Genomic DNA, 17,623 nt, shown 5'->3' on the forward strand with positions numbered 1-17,623 from the left:
CTCTTCTCGTCTTCCTCCATCCCCCTCGTCCTCTTCCTCCGACCCCCCACCTCCTCTTCCTTCATCCTCCATCTGCCTTCATCCCCCCGCTCCTCTCTCCTTCTCCTCAACCTTCCTCTCCCTCCCTTCCTCCTCCTCCCTCCTCCTCTTCCTCCCCGTCTCCCCGCCTCCCCTCTCTCCCTCCTCTTCCTCCCCCAGCAGTGACGTCTCTCGACGTGCCCGGTACCGGCCCGGCGCACAGCACCGCTCGGGGCTCCGGGCCCGGTGTCACCGTCCCGGGGGGGCTGCGGGCACCGCCTGGGGCCGCCCATGCGGTCGGGGTGCGATGCGGACGGCGCGGAGCCGGCGGTAGTGCCCGCACCGGGGCCCCCCCCGGGAGCATGGGCTGCATCGGCTCCAAAACCACCATCGGTGGGTGAGCGTCGCCAGAATGGGGCTGGGTGGGGGGCGTGTTTGGGGCCAAGGGGGGTATAGGGTGCGTATAGGGTCTTGGAGGCGTGGGGGGGGGGGGGGTTGCGTGGGTAATGGGGAGGCTGCTTTTGAGGATCCTGGAAGCTTTGGGGGTGGGGCTGATGCGGTGGGGGTGGTGTGTGGGGTGGCTGCGGGATGTGGAGAGTTATGGGGGCTGTGGGGTCTGGGAGGGGATGCAGAGAGTTACAGATAGGCAGTAATGGGGGGGATATGGGGATCTCAGGGTTGCTGGAGGGTTTGGGGATTTATAGGGGAATGGGGGCCATGGGAGGGGTGGGGGGTTATGGAGAATCTGGGGGTACCGGAGAACTTGGGAATCTATAGGGGGGTGGGGGCACAGAGGACTTAGGGATGTTGCTTGAGGGGACTCAGGGAGTGAGGGGAGATAAGGAATGGTGTGTAGGAGGTGGGCTGTGCAGGGGCTGTGGGGGAGCCATGGGCTGTATAGGGGCTCAGGGGTTGGGAAAGAGCTACAGGATTAGGGTGTTGCTTGGGAGCCTGTGGGAGTGTTGGGAGGCTGTGAGAGGTGGTGGGGTTTACTTGGAGTCTGGGGGGCTACAGGGGCTGGTGGAGGTGGAGGCAGTGGGTGCCTGTGGGGCTGAGTGGTGCTGGGGCTGGTGCAGGCATGGTGGGAGTGTCCTGGGGGTAATCATGCATGCTGTGGGGTCACCCGGGGGTACCCCTGCTTACTGCTGTTGGAGGGGACAATGCCATCAGAGGCTTCCCCTGGAGCCAGACTGGGGTCAAGGAGCACACTTTGTCCCCCCATATCCCACCCCACGGCCACCTCACATCAACCTGGCACACCTCAGAGCATAGGAATGAGGCTCTGCCCCAGCCTTTGGGAGTCCACTACTTGGTTAGGGGCTGTGGTGCTCTGGGAAACCCCCTTCAACTGGGGGTGTCAGTGCTGGAGGGGGTGGGCACCCCTCTGTTTAGGTTTATAGAGCTGGAGCAGAAGCGCAGCTCCACCAGAACATCCTGTCCCAAGCTCCCCAAGCCCTAAACTCTACCTCAACCCCATCGGCATCCTACCTGCCTTGGCCCCATCCCAAGGACACCCAGCTGGGTGTCACCACCCGCACTGTTCCTACCCCATCCCCATTCCTGGGTGCGTGCATCCTGAGCTCCCACAGCCCGAGCCAAGGTGGGCCGTGTTCCCACTCCCAGTGCCAGCCTGGTGCCGCTGACACAGGCGGAAGAGCTGCCCGGCCATGAGTCACCCAGTGCCGCAGCGCCGGTGCTCAGTGCGATGAGTTGCACTCGGCCTCAGCTGGGCAGATGGAGGCACTGAGCTCTCCCTGCAGTGGCCGTGGACACAACCCTGTGTGTGGAGTGGAAGGAGGTGAAAGCACTGTCCCCGCTGCGTGCCGCCCGCCCGGCCCCATTGCCCCGCCTGTTGCGCCAGGCCTCCTTCGACAGCCAGGACTTCCTCGAGGTACCACCGTGCCGGGGCCCCGCTGCCCGCCCTGCCCGGCCCCACAACCGGCTCACAGCCGGCTCTGACGTCAGCCCTGAGCTGGGCTGTATCCTGGGAGAAATCAGTCCACGGCGCCGCGTTACCATGGCAATACGAGTTGTTGCGCGCCTCCAAATCCCGCATCGCTTCCCCATGGCCGTGGGCACGGGGATTGGGAAGGGATGCCCCAGCGCAGCGGGTGCACCAACAGCCTTGCACGTGTGTGTGTGTGTGTGTGTGTGCGTGAGCCATGCACCAACTGCAGAGAGCATATGTGCAAGTGTGCATGCACAACGGCCGTGTGAATATGCACCAGAGAGTGCACGTGTGTATCACCGCAGTGATGGGAGCGGGCACATCTCGTAGTGCATGCACAGCGTGACCCCCGTGCCCACCCCTCAGGTCAATGTTGAAGACACTGTCGAGATGCTGCCCAAGTCGCGGCGTGCGCTGACCATCCAGGAGATCGCCGCCCTGGCCCGCTCCTCGCTGCACGGTAACTGCCCCGGGAAATGGGAGCACTGGGGAGGGCGGTGGGGTCCCCGCCTTGTCCCTGTGGTGCTGATGCGGTGTTGCCCCAGGCATCTCACAGGTGGTGAAGGAGCACGTGACGAAGCCGACGGCCATGGCGCAGGGCCGCGTCGCGCACCTCATCGAGTGGAAGGGCTGGTGCAAGCCCGTGGAGCCGCCCGCTGCGCTGGAGAGCGCCTTCAACTCCTACTGCCACCTGAGCGAGGGCGAGCAGGAGGCACGTTTCGCTGCAGGTGGGCACAGCGCGGAGTCTCATGTCCCCATCCATCCACCCATCCATCCACACACCCGCCCACCCCATCCATCTATCCATCCTTCTCGTCCCCACTCATCCATTCTTTCGTCTGTCCACCCCCCCATCTCTCCCCACATCTCCACCTTCCTGTCCCCACCTGCCCACCCATCCAACCCCTGGGATGAGGTGCCCAATCCTAGCACGTTGTCCCCCTGCCACGCTCGCTGCTGGCCACGTGGGGGTCTGGTGCCACCTCCCAGTGTGACCACGCTGTCCCGTGCCAGGCGTGGCGGAGCAGTTTGCCATCGCCGAGGCCAAGTTGCGCGCCTGGTCCTCAGTGGATGGGGATGACTCCAACGACGAGTCCTACGACGAGGACTTCATGCCATCCTCGGAGAGCTCCCAGCCAGCCGGTGAGCACCCTGGGGTCATACACTCTGGGGACAGTGTCCTGCTGCCAGGAACCCCCGTGGTGCCACCATGGGGCTGGCAGTCACTGGGACTGCTGGCTTTGGGGCTGACTGCTGTTCCCGCAGAGCATCATCCCGGTGCGGCGCTGCTGCGGGACCTGCTGCGGGGCCACCTGTGCCAGCTGGGAGCACGGCACGGCTCCTGCGAACCTGAGAGCGACTCGTCACGCACGCTGTCCCCCGAAACCCTCTGCTCCAGCCTCTGCAGCCTGGAGATGGTGTCCCCCTCTGAACTCACTGCCAAACTGCTGGGCTCCCTGGGGGGTGAGCTGCCCCCCCCGAGCAGCCAAAGTGCCTTGCGGGGTCTGGTATGGCCCCGCTGCCAGGACTCGCTGTCCCCCATGCCCTATGCTGAGGCCTGCCTCTCGCCCGCTGAGGACGAGGTGGTGCTGAGCAAGGACTTCGTGCTCCGCCGCAAAATCTCTGACGTTGCCTCCTCTGGGGTGGTGTCACTGGAGGAGGAGGAGGAGGAAGAGGAGGAGGAAGAGGAGGAGGATGAGGCTGAAGAGCCGTGATGCCCCACAGGGACCTTGCCTCTCCCCAGCACCGTGCCCCCCAGGACTGATGGGACCCAAAGCTGTGGGGCTGGCTGTCCGCATGCATCCCCTTGCCACCCCTTTCTGGGCACTGAGCCCCCCACCCAGTTGACACAGCTGAACCTCTCTGGGCTAAACCCACAGTGGCCCCATTCTGGACCAGGGCTGGGGGTGGGAGCTGGGGTACAGAGGCTTTTCTCCTTGCTCCTCGATGAATTTTATACTGTGAACTGCTGCCTTGGGACATGGGGTTCAGGAGGGGGCCGGCGGGGTGCTGATGTGCCGCGGTGATGGAGGTTTCTATGCTTTTGTACGCACGTGGGGGCTGACATGGGGAGGCTGTGGGTGAGAGTGGGGCAGGCATGACACCCCCCCAGTGGGAATACCCTCGACCAGCCCCATAGTGGGGGCCCCCCAGGTCTGCTGTGGGCCAACTCGGGGTATGTGACAGCTCCCATGACTGATGTCCCTGTCCCCAAGTTGCTCGCCCCTAGCAGGGAACCAAGTGCCTACACGAAGGTGATCGCCCCCCCCCCCTCATTGTATCTGGAGGGGTGACACCCCAGTACAGGACCCCCAGCTGTCCGGGCACACTGTTTGGGGGAAGGAATGCCAATTTTCATCGATGCTTGCCCTCCCTTCCTGCATGGCACGTGTTCTCGTGGGGCTGCTTGCCCACTGCATGCCACCCCAAGGCCCCCCCCATCCCTGCACCCCCCTGTGCCCTTTGCTCCCACGCTGCCACACACCCCCACCTCTGCTCTGTGCCACCCTGTTCCCACCGTGGGTCCCCCACCTCTGCATGACCAAGCTGCCGGGGGGGCCTGATGCCATGGTGAGCGGCTCCCTGCCACCTGACTCCTGTGCCATCGCTGCCTATGGGGACATCGGCCACCCAGAGCAGGACCCAGGGATCCTGGCCCCAAAACCCACAGTTGGATGGGGAGAAAGGGGTGTGTGTGTGTGCAGACACCTCTGTGGGGGTATGCGCACCTGGGTACATCCCTATGGGGTGCCGGGATCTGCCCTGTGCCAGGGTGCCCCTGCCCCCACCTCTGTCCCACATGCCCTCCAATAAAATCAGTGGTGTGAGCGCTGCACAGCTGCGTCTCCTTGCAGGAGAGGGGCCCTGGTGGGGTGACAGGATGGCGGTGACAGCAGCATCCCCTGCGTGTCCCCCCATAGAGTGATAGAGAGGCCCTGGCCATTATCTCGCATTCCAGGCAGGGCTGCCGGGCTAATTATGGGCATGAGGCAGCGGGCGCCGGGCCATCCCCCCACCCCGTGCAGGGTACTGGGGACAGGTTGGACGGTGGCAGTGGAAAGGTGACATGGCATCGATCAGCTCAGCTGCTACGTACCGTGCTGAGCACATCAGCACCTACAGCCAGGGGCTGGGTGCCGGCGAGCCCCACTTCGAGGGGGAGCGGTACCACTACGACACCTTCAGGTACCCAGGTATGGAGTGTGGGGTGGGGGACCCCAAAATGCAGCCTGCTGCCCTGCGCCCAGGCACTGCCAACCTGAGTGCCCCACGGATCGCCCTGCATCCTCACCCACCGAGTCCCTTGAAGGGCTCCCCAGGGTCTCCAGGCTCACCGTGGCCCCTGCTCTTCCCTCCCCAAACCTTATGGAGACCCCCGATACCCCCAGACACCCCCATGTCTCTTTCTCCCCTGACCCCACTCTTCCTGGGTGCCCTTATGTCCCCCCAACCCCTGTGCACCCAGATCCTCAAGGTGACCCAGATGCTCCCATTCCCCTTTCCAGAGCACACCCAGTAACCCCCCGCCCCCTGGCCTTCTTCCACCAGCCTTTCCTGGCCATCTCCTGTGTGTCCCCCTGTCCTCAGGCCACCCCATACTTCCTCCCCAAACCCCACTTCTCCCTGATGCCCCCACAATGATCTCAACCCCCCAGTTCCTCCTGCAGCCCCGGCCCTCTCACCCCCTGCATGCTGTGGCCCACACCCCTATTCTCGATCCCAGCAGGGTCCCCGGGTGCTGTGTGCCCCTACACCCTGGGCACATGGGTGCAGGTGCAGGGTGACAGCTACCAGGTGGTGGCCGACGTCAGCCAGTTTGATCCCCCCGACATTGTGGTGACCACCTCCAACGGCCACATTGCCATCTGGGCTGAGAAGGTGAGGACCTCTCCCTCCCTCCCTCCCCCTCTCCCATCGCTTGAACTGGGCTAACTGGGAAGCCCCCTGCTGCCCACTCACCACACGTGACCATTTTATACCACTGTGCCATACAGGTGGCAGAGGACGGCACGGTGTGTGACACCTTCACCCACCAGTGCCAGCTGCCTGAGGACATGGACCCGCTGTCGGTGAGCTGTGCCCTGACTGATGCTGGCACACTGGTCATCACCGCCCGGCGCCGCACTGGTGCCCATCCTGGTGAGATGCTGCAGCCACTGTACCGCAGCGAGGCAACACTGGGTGCGGGGATGGCACGGGGGCAGTGATGGTGACCATGCCCTGGAGCTCAGTGGCCCCTGCCCACCTACATGCTCTGGCAAGATGGCTGTTTATAAAGTCATTTTATTAAATTAATATAAAAATCTCTGTATTTACATCGGAGGATGAGCAGCAGAGGGGTTGCAGGGTCCCCATTCCTGGCACTGAAGCACTGGGGAGGGGGTGATGACTGCTCTTACCCCCATGCCTCTCGGCCCAATGTCCTTTTGTACTATGCGGGGGACACTGGGGTACCCATGGGGGTTGTGGATGTGCTGGGGGACAATGGGGCTGGAAAGGGGCAGAGGTAGCAATCGGGGGAGCCCCAGGGAATGGGCAGGTTGGGGGGGCACCTGGCCACCCCATGGCACTGAAAGGAGGATGCCCATGTCCCCCATAAGGTGCCCCCGCAGCACCCCTGACACAGGGTAGGGGTCCATCATCACCATCACTTGCTGGCATCCCCGTCCTCAGGGCCAGCCTCACGGGGCATGGAGTGGTGCTGGTGGCGGTCCCAGAGCTGGCGCAGATCAGTGGTGTCCAGCTCACCTGCACTGGTGCTGCTGCGGCGGAAGCTGGCGAGCGGTGGCAGCACCTTCACCCCCTTGGCAGTCAGTGAGCCCTCGATGGCTTTGCGCAGCTGTGGGCACCCCAGTGTCATGAGTGGGCAAATGTGATGTCCCTGTCCCCGTGCTCTGTCCCCCATCCTCACCTCCTTGAGGGACACCATGCCCACCAGGCGCCCGATGCTGGTGACATAGGCGTGGTCCAGGCCCAGCAGTGAGAAGATGGTGTGGGTCTGTAGGAAAATTGGGGGCTTGGTGAGGTAGGCAGTGGGGAACAGGGGTGGGGGGACGCAGCAAGGGCCCACCTTGTGCAGTGAGGTGCGCTCCACTAGCTGGAAGGGTGCGGGGTCGATCTGGGCGCTGCTGAAGTCCACGCTCTGTTCCAGTTGCTGCTCCTCCCAGTCCAGGATCTGGGGCACAGGGAGCATGCTATGGGGCTCAGTCCCATGGCACGGTCCCACAAGCAGCCCCCCAGCCTGGGCTCACCTCCGCCGGCGTCATCCTGTCCCCCAAGTCCAGGTCCTCCTGTGGGAGAGGAGGAGTGACACCATGTCGGGTGTGCATAAGGGGGTTGTGTGAAAGGATGTGATTGGGCACGCCCAGCTTGTGATTGGTGGAGAGAATGCAGCCTGGGTCGTGATTGGTGGAGGAAAGTGGGGGAAATTCCATTGCTGCAATTGGCTGAGAGGATCCATGCTATGATTGGCCGAGCAGATTTGGGATTGAAAGTTCCCACGCCCTCATTGGCCAAGCAGAAATCAGGACGAGTCTGATTGTCTGTGCAGACACGGGCCAAATGTGGTTGGCCCAGTGGAATCGTGCCAGGCCCATGATTGGTTGAGAGGATTCAGGCTGGCCTCCAATTGGCTGAGAACAGCTTTGCCCAGGCTGCCATTGGCTGCAGCTTACCGTGACGGAAATGCGGACGTGCTTGGCCTTGCGAGGGGCCTGGCCCTGCGCCTGGCACCGCGTGGGAGAGATGGTGTTAGGGGGCATGGCATGGCGGGGGGCCGGGCTGGGCCAAGCAGAGGTGGGTTGGGATGGGAAGGGGCAAATGGGGATGGAATGGGGTGGGTCAAGTTGGGATAGCATGGGTGCGGGGTGGAATGGGAAGGGAAGGGTCACGTAGGGATGGGGTGGGATGGGCAGGGGCAAATAGAGGTATGCAGGGACAACTAGGAATGAGACTGGGGCAGAAAGGGTCAAGTAGGGATGGGATGTGATGGGAATGGGATGGAAAGAGTCAACTATGGATGGAAAGGGACAGTCAGGGTCAGCAGGGAGAGGGATAGTGGGCAGGATGGGAAGGCTCAAGTAGGGACAGAGAGGGCCAGCGAAGGATGGAGAGGGATGGAGTAGTGAGGGACAGGCAGGGACAGGTGCTCACCTCAGCAGGCTCTGCCGCACTGTTGGCACAGAAGAGGCTCTTGAGGGCGATGCCAGAACTGTCAGTGGCACTGGCTGTAGGAAGCACAGAGGTCAGCATGGGGGGAGGGGAACCCACAGCAGCTGCGGGGTGCTGACTCACCTGGGGGGCTGTTGGTGGGGACACTGGGCACCCGCTTCAGTGCTGGCTTTAGGGGCTTGCGGGATCCGCTACGTGTGGGAGTGAAGGAGGAAGCTTCAGTGCTGATCTGTGGAAAGGATGGGGTCAGGGAGGCAAAGACACCTCGCTGGGGGGACCCTAGGGTGGCCCTTCACCTGGAAGCAGACGCTGGCTTCGGAAAACCGGCGCCCATCCTCAGCACTCGCCCATGCCTTCTGCCGCAGGGCCTGGAGCCGGCGCTGGGGATGGAGCTGGTGGCTCAGCAGGGCCCCCACCTGCGCCCGCTCGATGGAACCCAGCAGGATCATGGACTCTGTGACCAAGAGGGGACACGTTGTATGGGACAGAGCTGCAGGGACACAATGGAGAAGGTCCCATGTGCCTCTTACCTGCTGAGTCCACCAGCGCCAAGCTCTTCATCTTGGTGCTCTGCAGCACGTGCTGCAGGTCCCGGTACTTGCAGTTGAGGGAGACATAGGGGACATCCCGCACCATGATGTCCTCCACCTGCACGTTGTATTTCCTGCCCAGGGAAATGCCCTCAGCACGGTTGCCACTCAGTGCATGCAGTTGGGGATGTGGGCACACTCACTCATGGTGCCCCCAGCCCAGCTCAGGGAGGTAGGGCAGCTTCTTGATGCGGATGATGCTGTCGTAGAGGGAGGGCTGGAGGCTCTGGGCCACCGCATTGGCCAGGATGACAGCGATCATGACGGGCAGGATGTGTGAGATTTGCCCCGTCAGCTCAAACACGATGACGGCAGTGGACACCGTGTGGGTGACAGCACCTGACAGTGCGGCTGCCCCTGTGCAGCCCCAGGAGACACGGGCAGATGTTTCATGGGGCTGTGTCCCACACCTTTGGGACGTCCTTAGGACAACCCGTTGATGTGGGTCACCTGGGGACCCCAGCAGTTCTCTGGGAGTGGGATGGGAAGGATCAAGTAGAGATGGAAATGGAACAGATGGGATGGGGAAGGGTGCAGTGCTTACCCACCACAGCGTAGCCCCCTGGCACGATGCGGTAGGTGTTGCTGTCGGTGTGGATGCCATCAGGGAACCAGGCTGCCATGCTCTCCCCCACCAGTCGCCCAAAGGCTGCCCCTACCCACAGAGAGGGACTATGGAGGCCACGGGCCTCTCCCAGGTCCCAACCCCATTCCTACAAGTGCGACATGTCCCTCCCCCAGGGAGAGGATCCCCAGAGGACAGCAGGGGATCCTGTCCCTCACCAATGACGAAGACCGGCATGAAAGCTCCGCAGGGCACCGGGATGGTAGTGGCCAGGGCTGACATCCAGAACTGCATGGGTGATATGAGTACATGATAGTTACCCTCCTCTTGGCCTGGCTCTCCTCCAGCGCCAGCCCTAGAGCAGGAAGCGGGCATGGCACTGTGCCAGGGGCACCCTGCCAGCACTCCCTGGTGGCATCCCGGTGTCTCTCTGCCAAGATCTCCTTGATGGCATATTGGTGGCACCCAGCCACTACCTTGGTGGCTGCAGCCACCCACTGCCTCCCGGAGCACCTTGGTTGCTCCTATCCAGCACCTCCCCGGTGGTGCCCAGGAGGATGTACCCACCTTCATGAGGATGAAGACAACAAGGGTGATGAAGACGTTGGAGCGGGGATGCCTCCAGGCCTCCAGGATGCCCATGTACTCAAACTCATCACTGGGCTCCTGCTTGGCCCACGTCCGATTGTCAAACAACGTCACCAGCGTGTCCTTCTGGGTGAGCTGGGAGCACACGAGGCTGAGCTGGGTGCTGGTGGCCCAAGGGACCAATGCACTGTCCCATGGCCACACCGTGGTTACCTGTCCAGCCATGAACTGCCCAAAGCCGGGTGGGAAGGTCAATGTGGAGATGAGAAGTGTCACCAGGGCAGGGAACAGCAGGCGCCTGGCGGGGTGGCACGGAGGTGGTGATACTGGCACAATCCCAGCCCTGCCATCCCAGAGGGGACAGTTGCTCCCCATGATGGTAGGGACCACGGGGCACCTACTTCTTCATCAAGAAGCGATTGATGGTCTTCTGTCGGCGCATGCACTGCACGATCTTGCGGTTGAGGTAGACAAAGAGCGCACCACCAAAACCACTGGCAATCCTGGGCAGAGGTTGAGGCTGAGCACTCGTGTTCACTGCAGGGATGTGGGGTGGGGATGTAGGATGGGGCAGCCACACTCACCCGATGACGGCAAAGGCAGGCAGTTCCTGCAGGTCGAAGGGGAAGTCGAGGCGGAAACGGGTTTTGAAGAGCGCCGTGATGGTCTCTGGAGGCATGGCAAGTGTGAGCAGGGCTGGCTGGGGGAACCCTGGTGTCCTCAGCCTCCCACCCCAAGGGGATACCTTCATCTTTGATCCAGACAGCCAGCACACGGAAGATGAAGGCGCTGAAGGTAGCGGCAAAGAAACCACGCCAATAGTTGCGGACAGCAAAGAAGGTGGAGGTGACCTCGATGCTGAACAGCACGCCTGGCAGTGGGAGGAAGGACAAGAGGGGAGAGAGGAGAAAGGCAGGCAGAGCCCAGGTGCCTGGCATGCTGCCCATCCAGAGTTTGGGACTTCCTCAGCAAAGCGCACAGCTGTCTGTGTGAGCAAGAGGGCAGTGCGGGGACGTGAGAAGCCACAGGGGTGGTGGATGGCACTGGGGCACACACACATGGATGGACAGATGGATGGATGGGGCAGCTCAGCACACACAGGACAAGGAAAGAGTCAGACAGAACAAACCTATGGGCAGGGCTCAGCGGGGCCAGAGCAGGGAGCTCCCTGGAGTGCAGCGCAGTGCGGTGGGGGAGTGGACGAGATGAGATGTTACAGCTCTAGGAGGATGGTGCCTGCTTCTCCCTTTATCCTCTGCCCTGTGGGCACCCCGACTAGCAGCGCTGCCTCTGCCATACCCACCCAGTTGGGTCCCTGTCCCCTGCCTGGTACTCCAGGTGGGATCCTGCTGGCCTCTCTGTGAGCAAGGGATGCGGGCTGGGGGGTCCCTACCTCCGATGGGGGCAGCGAAGCAGCAGCCAACACCGACAGCGCAGGCAGCTGCAAGCATTTCGGTGTTCCTCGCCTCATTCTGCAGGTGAGCACAGGATGAATCAGTCCCAGCACTGCTGGAGTTTCCCAGGTGCTACCGCTGCCCACTCACCTCGTAGATGCCCCCGAAGAAGGAGAGGAAGCGGCTGAGCAGGGCTGCACACATGCTGGCAATATGGACAAAGGGACCCTGTGTGGATAGCAGTGGGGGCTGAGGTCAGTGCCCCTCACTCAGCCCACTGCCTGTTCCAGCCATGGGGAGTGCCCTCACCTCCTTGCCGAGGGGCATCCCGCTGCCCAGGGCACATGTCAGCCCGATCACCTTGGCCACGAAAGTCTTCAGGGTGAGATACTCCTTCAGAACAACACCCCGCAGGATCGTCTTCATCTCGGGGATCCCTGAGCCTGGCAGCATGGAGATAGCCCTGACCCACAGCCATGGGTGGAGCCCCCATACTGTCGTCCCTGATGATACACTGCCATAGGGACCCTTGAGAAGGCTTTCTCACAGTGCAGGTGGGACCCCTGGGAACATCTCCAGGGCGTGACAGGACACCCCTTCCCATAGCTCTGCAGGGACCCCAACCTCACACCCCTGAGAGACCTCGTAAAGACCATCCCAAGGATCTTGGAAGACCCCAGCTCCATAGCCTAGGCCACCCAGATTATTCACAACCCACAGCCCCAGGAAAGGGAGACACCATTAGGGCACGTGCGCCTTACCCACAGCCTGTGGGGCGAGGATCTGGGTAAAGCCAGCTGAGAAGGTGATGAGCACAGTGGGGTAGGTGACCCAGGCCAGATATTGCAGCATCACGTTGGTGTCCAGGCCCCCATACATCCACTTCTGGGCTATGGGCACAGCGAGCTGAGGGCAGCAGGGGACGTGCCATTGCCCTGGGGTGCCCATCACCCGTCAGTGCCCACTCACCTTGGAGGCAGGTGGCGATGGCAAAGTCCATGGCCCAGCTCACCAGTGCCATGACCAGCCCCAGGAGGATGAGGAAAACCCAGTCCTCGCCCACCCTGGCGATGAAGAACCTCTGGCACCGCACGGCGCAGCCTGCAGGCACAGGGCGGGCTTAGTGCTGGAGATGGGCAGAGCAGCACTGCTCAACACACCCGAGTGCTGCCCCTTGGCACAGCCCCAAGTGGAGCTGCCAGGGGGCCCCGTCCCTACTGCTGCCGTCCGGTTATTTTGGGCCATTGTGTCCCCGCAGGTGGCATTGTCCTCGGCGCCAGTGTCCCATGACAGCAGGAGAAACCCTACCCGTGGCGGCGGCGGCTGGGCGGGCAGCGGTGCCCAGAAGAGCATGAAGCTGCTCGGCCATGGTGCCAGGGGGGTCGGTGTCCCCCTCATATGTCCCCATCCCCCCCTTACCGCAGCAGGGGGCACAGCGTCCCTGGCTGTACTCCAGGAGCTCAGAGGGGTGGCGTGGCCGTGGGGTGCCATCATCCTCGTGCTCCTGTTTCAGCCGCAGCCGCGCTGCCTCATCCTTGGCGAAGGTTCCCAGGTCCTGCGTGTAGCGGCCATACATCTGGGGGAGAAAGAGTGGGAAGGGGCATCAGGGGGGAGCCACAGGGCTCTGGGCTGCAGGTGGGGAAACTGAGGCAGGGGAGCAGTGAATGCAGAGCTGGCGCCGTAATGGGATCAATAGCAATTGTTTCGCCCACGCACCCAGTGTAGTGCCTGACCCCACTGGTACCAGTCCCCGGCCCTACCCAGGTGCTCCAGCCATGGGTTGGGCTGCGGTGGGCGGGTGAGGGCATCCAGTCCCAGGAACACAGCTAGGCTGGCAGGGAGCGTCTCTGAGGGCCGTTACAGGGGGAGGCACAACCTAGGCACTGCTACATGGGTTGAGATCCCCCCAGGGTGGGCACATATGTTCCCAGTTGGGACCGTGAGAGCAGCAGAGGGCAGGACACACTCTCAGCCCTACAAAAAAGGGGGACATGAAGATTTGGGGTGCAAGGCACATAGGGACACTGTGCCCACTCGGGTGGCACGTGGCACGTGTCCTGGCCCCTGGCACTGCCCCCTGTGCTCATTGTGCCCATCCTCCCTGCTGAGCTGGGGGCACCGGTCCCACACTGCGGGCACTGCCAAGGGCTTGGTTGCTTGGTTTCCACCTCGCTCCCCCTGCCATGACCTGAATGCCAAGCGCCAGAGGTTGGCTGGGCACAAAGAGAGGCTTCAGGGCCACGAGGGCCCTTGCCAGGCTCCCACGTCGGGGTGACGTGAGCCCCATGCCAATGCACGCCCGCCCGCTGTGCCGCACGTGGCTGCCCCACAGCCCCTGTCCCAGCACAGTGCCTGGCAGAGGGGCCGTGGCACGGGTGGGCACTGTGCTTGGCACGTGCCGGCTCAAGTGGAGATGGCATAAAGGTGCATTTCTCATGGGGCACTGCCCAGATCCCTCTGGCCAGGAGCAGAATGCAGCCAGTGTGGCGCTGGGTGGATTCCCTGATGCCTGATACCTGGGTTGTGTTCGGTGATGGGAGGGGAGAGGGAGGGCACAGCCGTGTCCATCGCTAACCCCAAAATTTGGGCACGGCCCTATGGAAATGTGCTGGAGGCTGCAGCTCAGCCTCCTCGGGGGCCGCATTGAGCATCGCGTGCCAGAGGAGGACCCTGGCCCTGCACGGCGCCTGGTGTTCAAAGGCTCCCTTCGGGCAAAGCTTGTTTCCTCTGGAAGAACAAACGGCCCCGCACCCCAGGAGCTCTGTTGTTCTGCCAAGAGCCTGCCTCCCTCCAGCCCTATAGCCCCCCCCTCGTTCAGGATGGGGGTACCCCCAGGCTGAGAGCCCCCCCCATGCTCCCTGCTGTGGGGCTGGCACGCTGCCCCATGGGTCCCCAGCAAGATGACCCTATAGCTGGAAGGGGTCCAACTTGATGTGGGGGGGTTATACTCCTGTTAGCCCCCAATGCACCAACCCCACTTAAAATGAGGAAAGGAGCTGTGCCACCCCATGTTGCAACCCCACAGACCGGGTATGAGATGCCCCACAGCAGAGCCCAGCTGCCGGTGAGGGCCAGCAGTACATTCTGCCTTCCTCCTCCTCCTCCTCCCGCTTGGGTTATTTTTCCACAAAGGCCTTTTGAAACACAAACAGCCCCGGGACTCCGGCCTCCGCCGTGAAGCAGCTGAACAATCACAGTGCCGGGCAGGCAGGGAGCGGGCACGGGGCGGGGGGGCTGCCGGGGGGCACTCAGGGACATGGGCACGGGATGAGGTCTGTATTTTGAGACCAGGCTCCTGTGCCGTGCCCCCCAGGCTGTGCCAGGCAGTGGTGCCTGCTGAACCCAGGCGATGTGGTGCGCAGGGCAGCTGCTGGCATCAGCGCTGCCGTGTCCCCATGCCACCCTGTCCCATGGTGGATGGGGCACCGAGCCGCCTGGCAGCGGCACCCACAGTCCTGGTGCATGGTGCCAGATGACCTCTCCTGGGGAGTTTTAAAGGTGGGGGACATGGGGAGCAGGGACCTCTGCTCTTGGGCAGACGGAGAGGCTGAGGGGGTCTGTGTCACGCCGCCCGTCTTAGCTGGGATCTAATCGGCTCCATGGTGAACAAGGGCAGTTTGTCAAGCTTAATCCTCTCCCCCTGGAGGCCCTTTGGTCCCCTGGCACATGAGGGGGCACAGAGGGTGGCAGGGACTCCGGGCACCCTTAGCACCAAGTGGTTCCCACGGGCACCTGCCCCATGCAGGCTGTGGCTGGAGCTTGAGTCTGGCAGGAGCTGGTGGCACTGGGGAGGGCTCCCGCCCTCCTGCTTGGCACTGGGGTGGCTTCTAGAAGCCAAGCACGAGGCAGTGGGATGGGTGCCCATACCCAGCCTCACCCGCGTGGGCGGCTTCAGGAGCCCCGAGGCCACGGGGATGGGCCCCCCAAGGTGTGGGTACCTCCCTGCCCACAGGTGGGGAGGGCAAAGTCTGCTGGCACCTCAGGGCTGCCCTGATGCCAGCCTCGTGCCTCTGCCCTCCTGCGGTAAGGGAGCTTGGGAAGAGGATGCAGAGGGCACCCAGCACACAGTGCCATGTGCTGGGTGGGCACACTCTGCTCGAGGCTTCGCAACCCCTACAGCTGAGGGTGCCCGGCAGTGCTCAGCCCCTTCCCTGCCCTGCCTGAAGGCCTTTGCCAGGGCAAAGTACCCGTTTACTGAGCCACACCGGGCAGAGGCCCAAGCAGAGACCGCACAGAAGTACCTTTGCCCGAGATGTCAGAGGGCTGTGGGCAGCGGAGGGGCTGCGGGCACAGCGGGGAGGGAGGACACCTCGAGGTGCCAGCAGGGAGGCCCTGAAGGTGACAGTCATAAACATGGGGCTAAGGTTGCAGGCGGGGGAGATACGCTATCTTGGGGACAGAGAGCCGGGGCTGGGCATAGCGTGGGGGGTAAAGGGTGCCCGGGTGATGCGGGGCACCCGTGAGGGGTCACGCCCCTTTTTGCTGAGTGCGGGCTGCTGGACGGAGGCGCGCCCGAGGGTCCCACCTCGGGGCTGGGGGCTCCGGTGGGTTTCCCTACTGCTGCGGGGCTGCGCGGACCGTTCCCCAGCGGCCTCCAGACGGAGACAGCCCCCACAGCTCGGAGGACGCCGCGGCGCGGGGCAGGTGTCACGGGCACTGCCCCCTGGCAGAGCTCCTAGAAGGAGGGATCATCCCAAAACCGCCCCTCTCCCCTCGACGTGCTGCAGACCCCGGTTCCCCCCCGCCGTGCCCGGTCCCGACGGCACTCACCAGCGTCTGCTCGTACTGCAGCGCCCGCTGCTCCGCGCTGTCGGCGGAGGCCATGGTGCTGCCGGTGCTGCCGGTGCTGCCGGTGCTCCCGGTGCTCCTGGCCGTCCCGGTGCCGGTGCCCGCGGCGGCAGCAGCTCCGCCCGGGGCCGTGCGGGGCGGACCAGGGGCACTGCCCGGGGGAGGGCCCGGCCGCGCTCCGCCTCCTCCGCTCCGACGGCGGCTCCCGGCACCGGGCACGGACCGAGGAGACGCGGGGCAGGGGTCGCTCAGAGCTCTCCGGCCGAGGTGGCCCTGCGGACGTGCGTTTCCGTCCACGAGCACTCGGCGGGGGCTGATAGCAGCGTTGTTGAAGGGTTTGGGGGTTTGAGCGGAGAGCAGCGTGCCCACGCCAAGCTGTAGGGTCAGGGTTAGGGAAAGGAGCGCCCAATCTCTTGGCACCGCCAGCAACGAAACTGGAACCGGGAACGCGCACAGGTCCTGGGCGCCCCAGCACCACGGGCATCCATCGGAGGTGCCTGGAGAACATCCTTACCGTGGCACTGCCAGCGCCAGGATGGGGTCCCAGACCACGCTCTTTGCTGCCGGGCAGCAGCGGCTCAGCCCTCTCCGTCGGGGCACAGGAGCACAGTTTGGCACCGGTGCTCCTGGGGCGAAGCACTGCAGCGTGGCACAGTGGCTGCTCTCCCTCCGGGGCTGTCGGCATCTCCATCTCCGTCTCACCGCCGCGAAGGGCTCAGGTGCAGCGGGGGCAGTCAGAAGGACCGAGCTCGCTCTCTCCCTGCCGGCACAGCATGGCACGCTTGGTGAAGATGGAGCTGTGGCACTGCCGGGCTGGTGGTGTGGGACCAGGAACGGGCTGGTTCGTGCTGCCCAGGTGCCGCCCTCCGCTTTGACGCTGGCACCCCCAAGGGTGGGTGACAATGGCCGGGGATGGGGCTGGGGTTTGCCCTGCACCAGCCTGGGAGGGTTCATCGCCGGCCGTGAACCAGTTTGCGGCGGGCAGGCGACACACGAACCCCCACTTATTGTTTCCACGGGCACCGAGTCCCCTCCTCAGGCGTCAGCTGCTGGCACTGCCCCACGCATCCGGACGGAGCCCCATGCCAAGACACACGAGCTACTGCCAGCGGGCCACTGGAAGCAAGGTCACCACCGGCACTGCCACCCCGCTGGCCATGGCACCGCATGGGCACACGTGCAGGGGCTGGGACACTCAGCTGGCACCAAGGACTGCCCACCAGAAATGCCCCAGTGCCATCCTCCTAATGCCCTGCTGCCAGTCCCTGGTGTCAGGACGCCAGTGCTGGTACAACCCAGTGTCACCCCTGGTGCAGTCCCAGCATAGGCTAACACTGCCCAGCATCGTTGTGCCAGTGCACCCAGTGCCATCCCAGCAGAGGCCAGTGGTACTTTCCCTGCCTTACGGCCCATCCCTGACATGTCGGTGCCATAATGGAGCTGCTGGGCTGAGCGCTGTACCCACCCTGGCATCATATCCTCAGCCACGGGAGCTGCTTAGGTCCACCCCAGCCCCACTCCAGTCCCCTCCGGTGCCACCCTGCAGCTCTCCATTCCGTGT

General features: G+C 63.6%; 3 protein-coding genes across 4 annotated transcripts; 2 read left to right on the forward strand and 1 right to left on the reverse strand.

Moving 5' to 3' along the window:
* The first annotated feature begins 228 nt into the window (after nucleotides 1-228).
* FAM131A (family with sequence similarity 131 member A) lies at nucleotides 229-4,785 on the forward strand. The gene is given in 7 exon segments (XM_065747785.1): nucleotides 229-376; nucleotides 379-411; nucleotides 1,779-1,909; nucleotides 2,333-2,426; nucleotides 2,512-2,694; nucleotides 2,981-3,109; nucleotides 3,233-4,785. Coding segments are annotated over 7 exon segments (1,086 nt in total). The 5' UTR covers nucleotides 229-309; the 3' UTR covers nucleotides 3,682-4,785.
* A 212-nt stretch (nucleotides 4,786-4,997) lies between these two features.
* LOC136055923 (heat shock protein beta-7-like) lies at nucleotides 4,998-6,270 on the forward strand. The gene is made up of 3 exons (XM_065747787.1): nucleotides 4,998-5,160; nucleotides 5,694-5,845; nucleotides 5,962-6,270. The coding sequence occupies exons 1-3, from the start codon at nucleotides 5,034-5,036 to the stop codon at nucleotides 6,172-6,174; spliced, it is 492 nt and encodes a 163-aa protein (XP_065603859.1). The 5' UTR covers nucleotides 4,998-5,033; the 3' UTR covers nucleotides 6,175-6,270.
* Nucleotides 6,271-6,360: 90 nt separating this feature from the next.
* Nucleotides 6,361-16,113, reverse strand: CLCN2 (chloride voltage-gated channel 2). Of its 2 annotated transcripts, XM_065747789.1 has the most exons (24): nucleotides 16,045-16,113; nucleotides 12,694-12,850; nucleotides 12,244-12,375; nucleotides 12,036-12,164; nucleotides 11,584-11,717; nucleotides 11,425-11,502; nucleotides 11,274-11,352; nucleotides 10,626-10,751; nucleotides 10,465-10,549; nucleotides 10,282-10,383; nucleotides 10,094-10,178; nucleotides 9,860-10,015; nucleotides 9,511-9,580; nucleotides 9,272-9,382; nucleotides 8,871-9,084; nucleotides 8,668-8,801; nucleotides 8,434-8,591; nucleotides 8,261-8,366; nucleotides 8,120-8,193; nucleotides 7,642-7,692; nucleotides 7,219-7,257; nucleotides 7,038-7,142; nucleotides 6,879-6,965; nucleotides 6,361-6,806 (listed from the first exon to the last, which is right to left on the reverse strand). In XM_065747789.1, the coding sequence occupies exons 1-24, from the start codon at nucleotides 16,096-16,098 to the stop codon at nucleotides 6,615-6,617; spliced, it is 2,658 nt and encodes an 885-aa protein (XP_065603861.1). In that variant the 5' UTR covers nucleotides 16,099-16,113; the 3' UTR covers nucleotides 6,361-6,614. The 2 variants fall into 2 exon arrangements, with proteins under 2 accessions (XP_065603861.1, XP_065603860.1); XM_065747788.1 differs by lacking the exons at nucleotides 12,694-12,850; nucleotides 16,045-16,113 and having other exon boundaries at nucleotides 12,036-12,159; nucleotides 12,244-12,332.
* Between the last annotated feature and the right edge of the window lie 1,510 nt (nucleotides 16,114-17,623).

The sequence above is a fragment of the Cyrtonyx montezumae genome, unplaced genomic scaffold (genome assembly GCF_038088225.1).
Source record: "Cyrtonyx montezumae isolate F1298 unplaced genomic scaffold, pur_monq_1.0 scaffold_5, whole genome shotgun sequence".
NCBI lineage: Eukaryota > Metazoa > Chordata > Aves > Galliformes > Odontophoridae > Cyrtonyx > Cyrtonyx montezumae.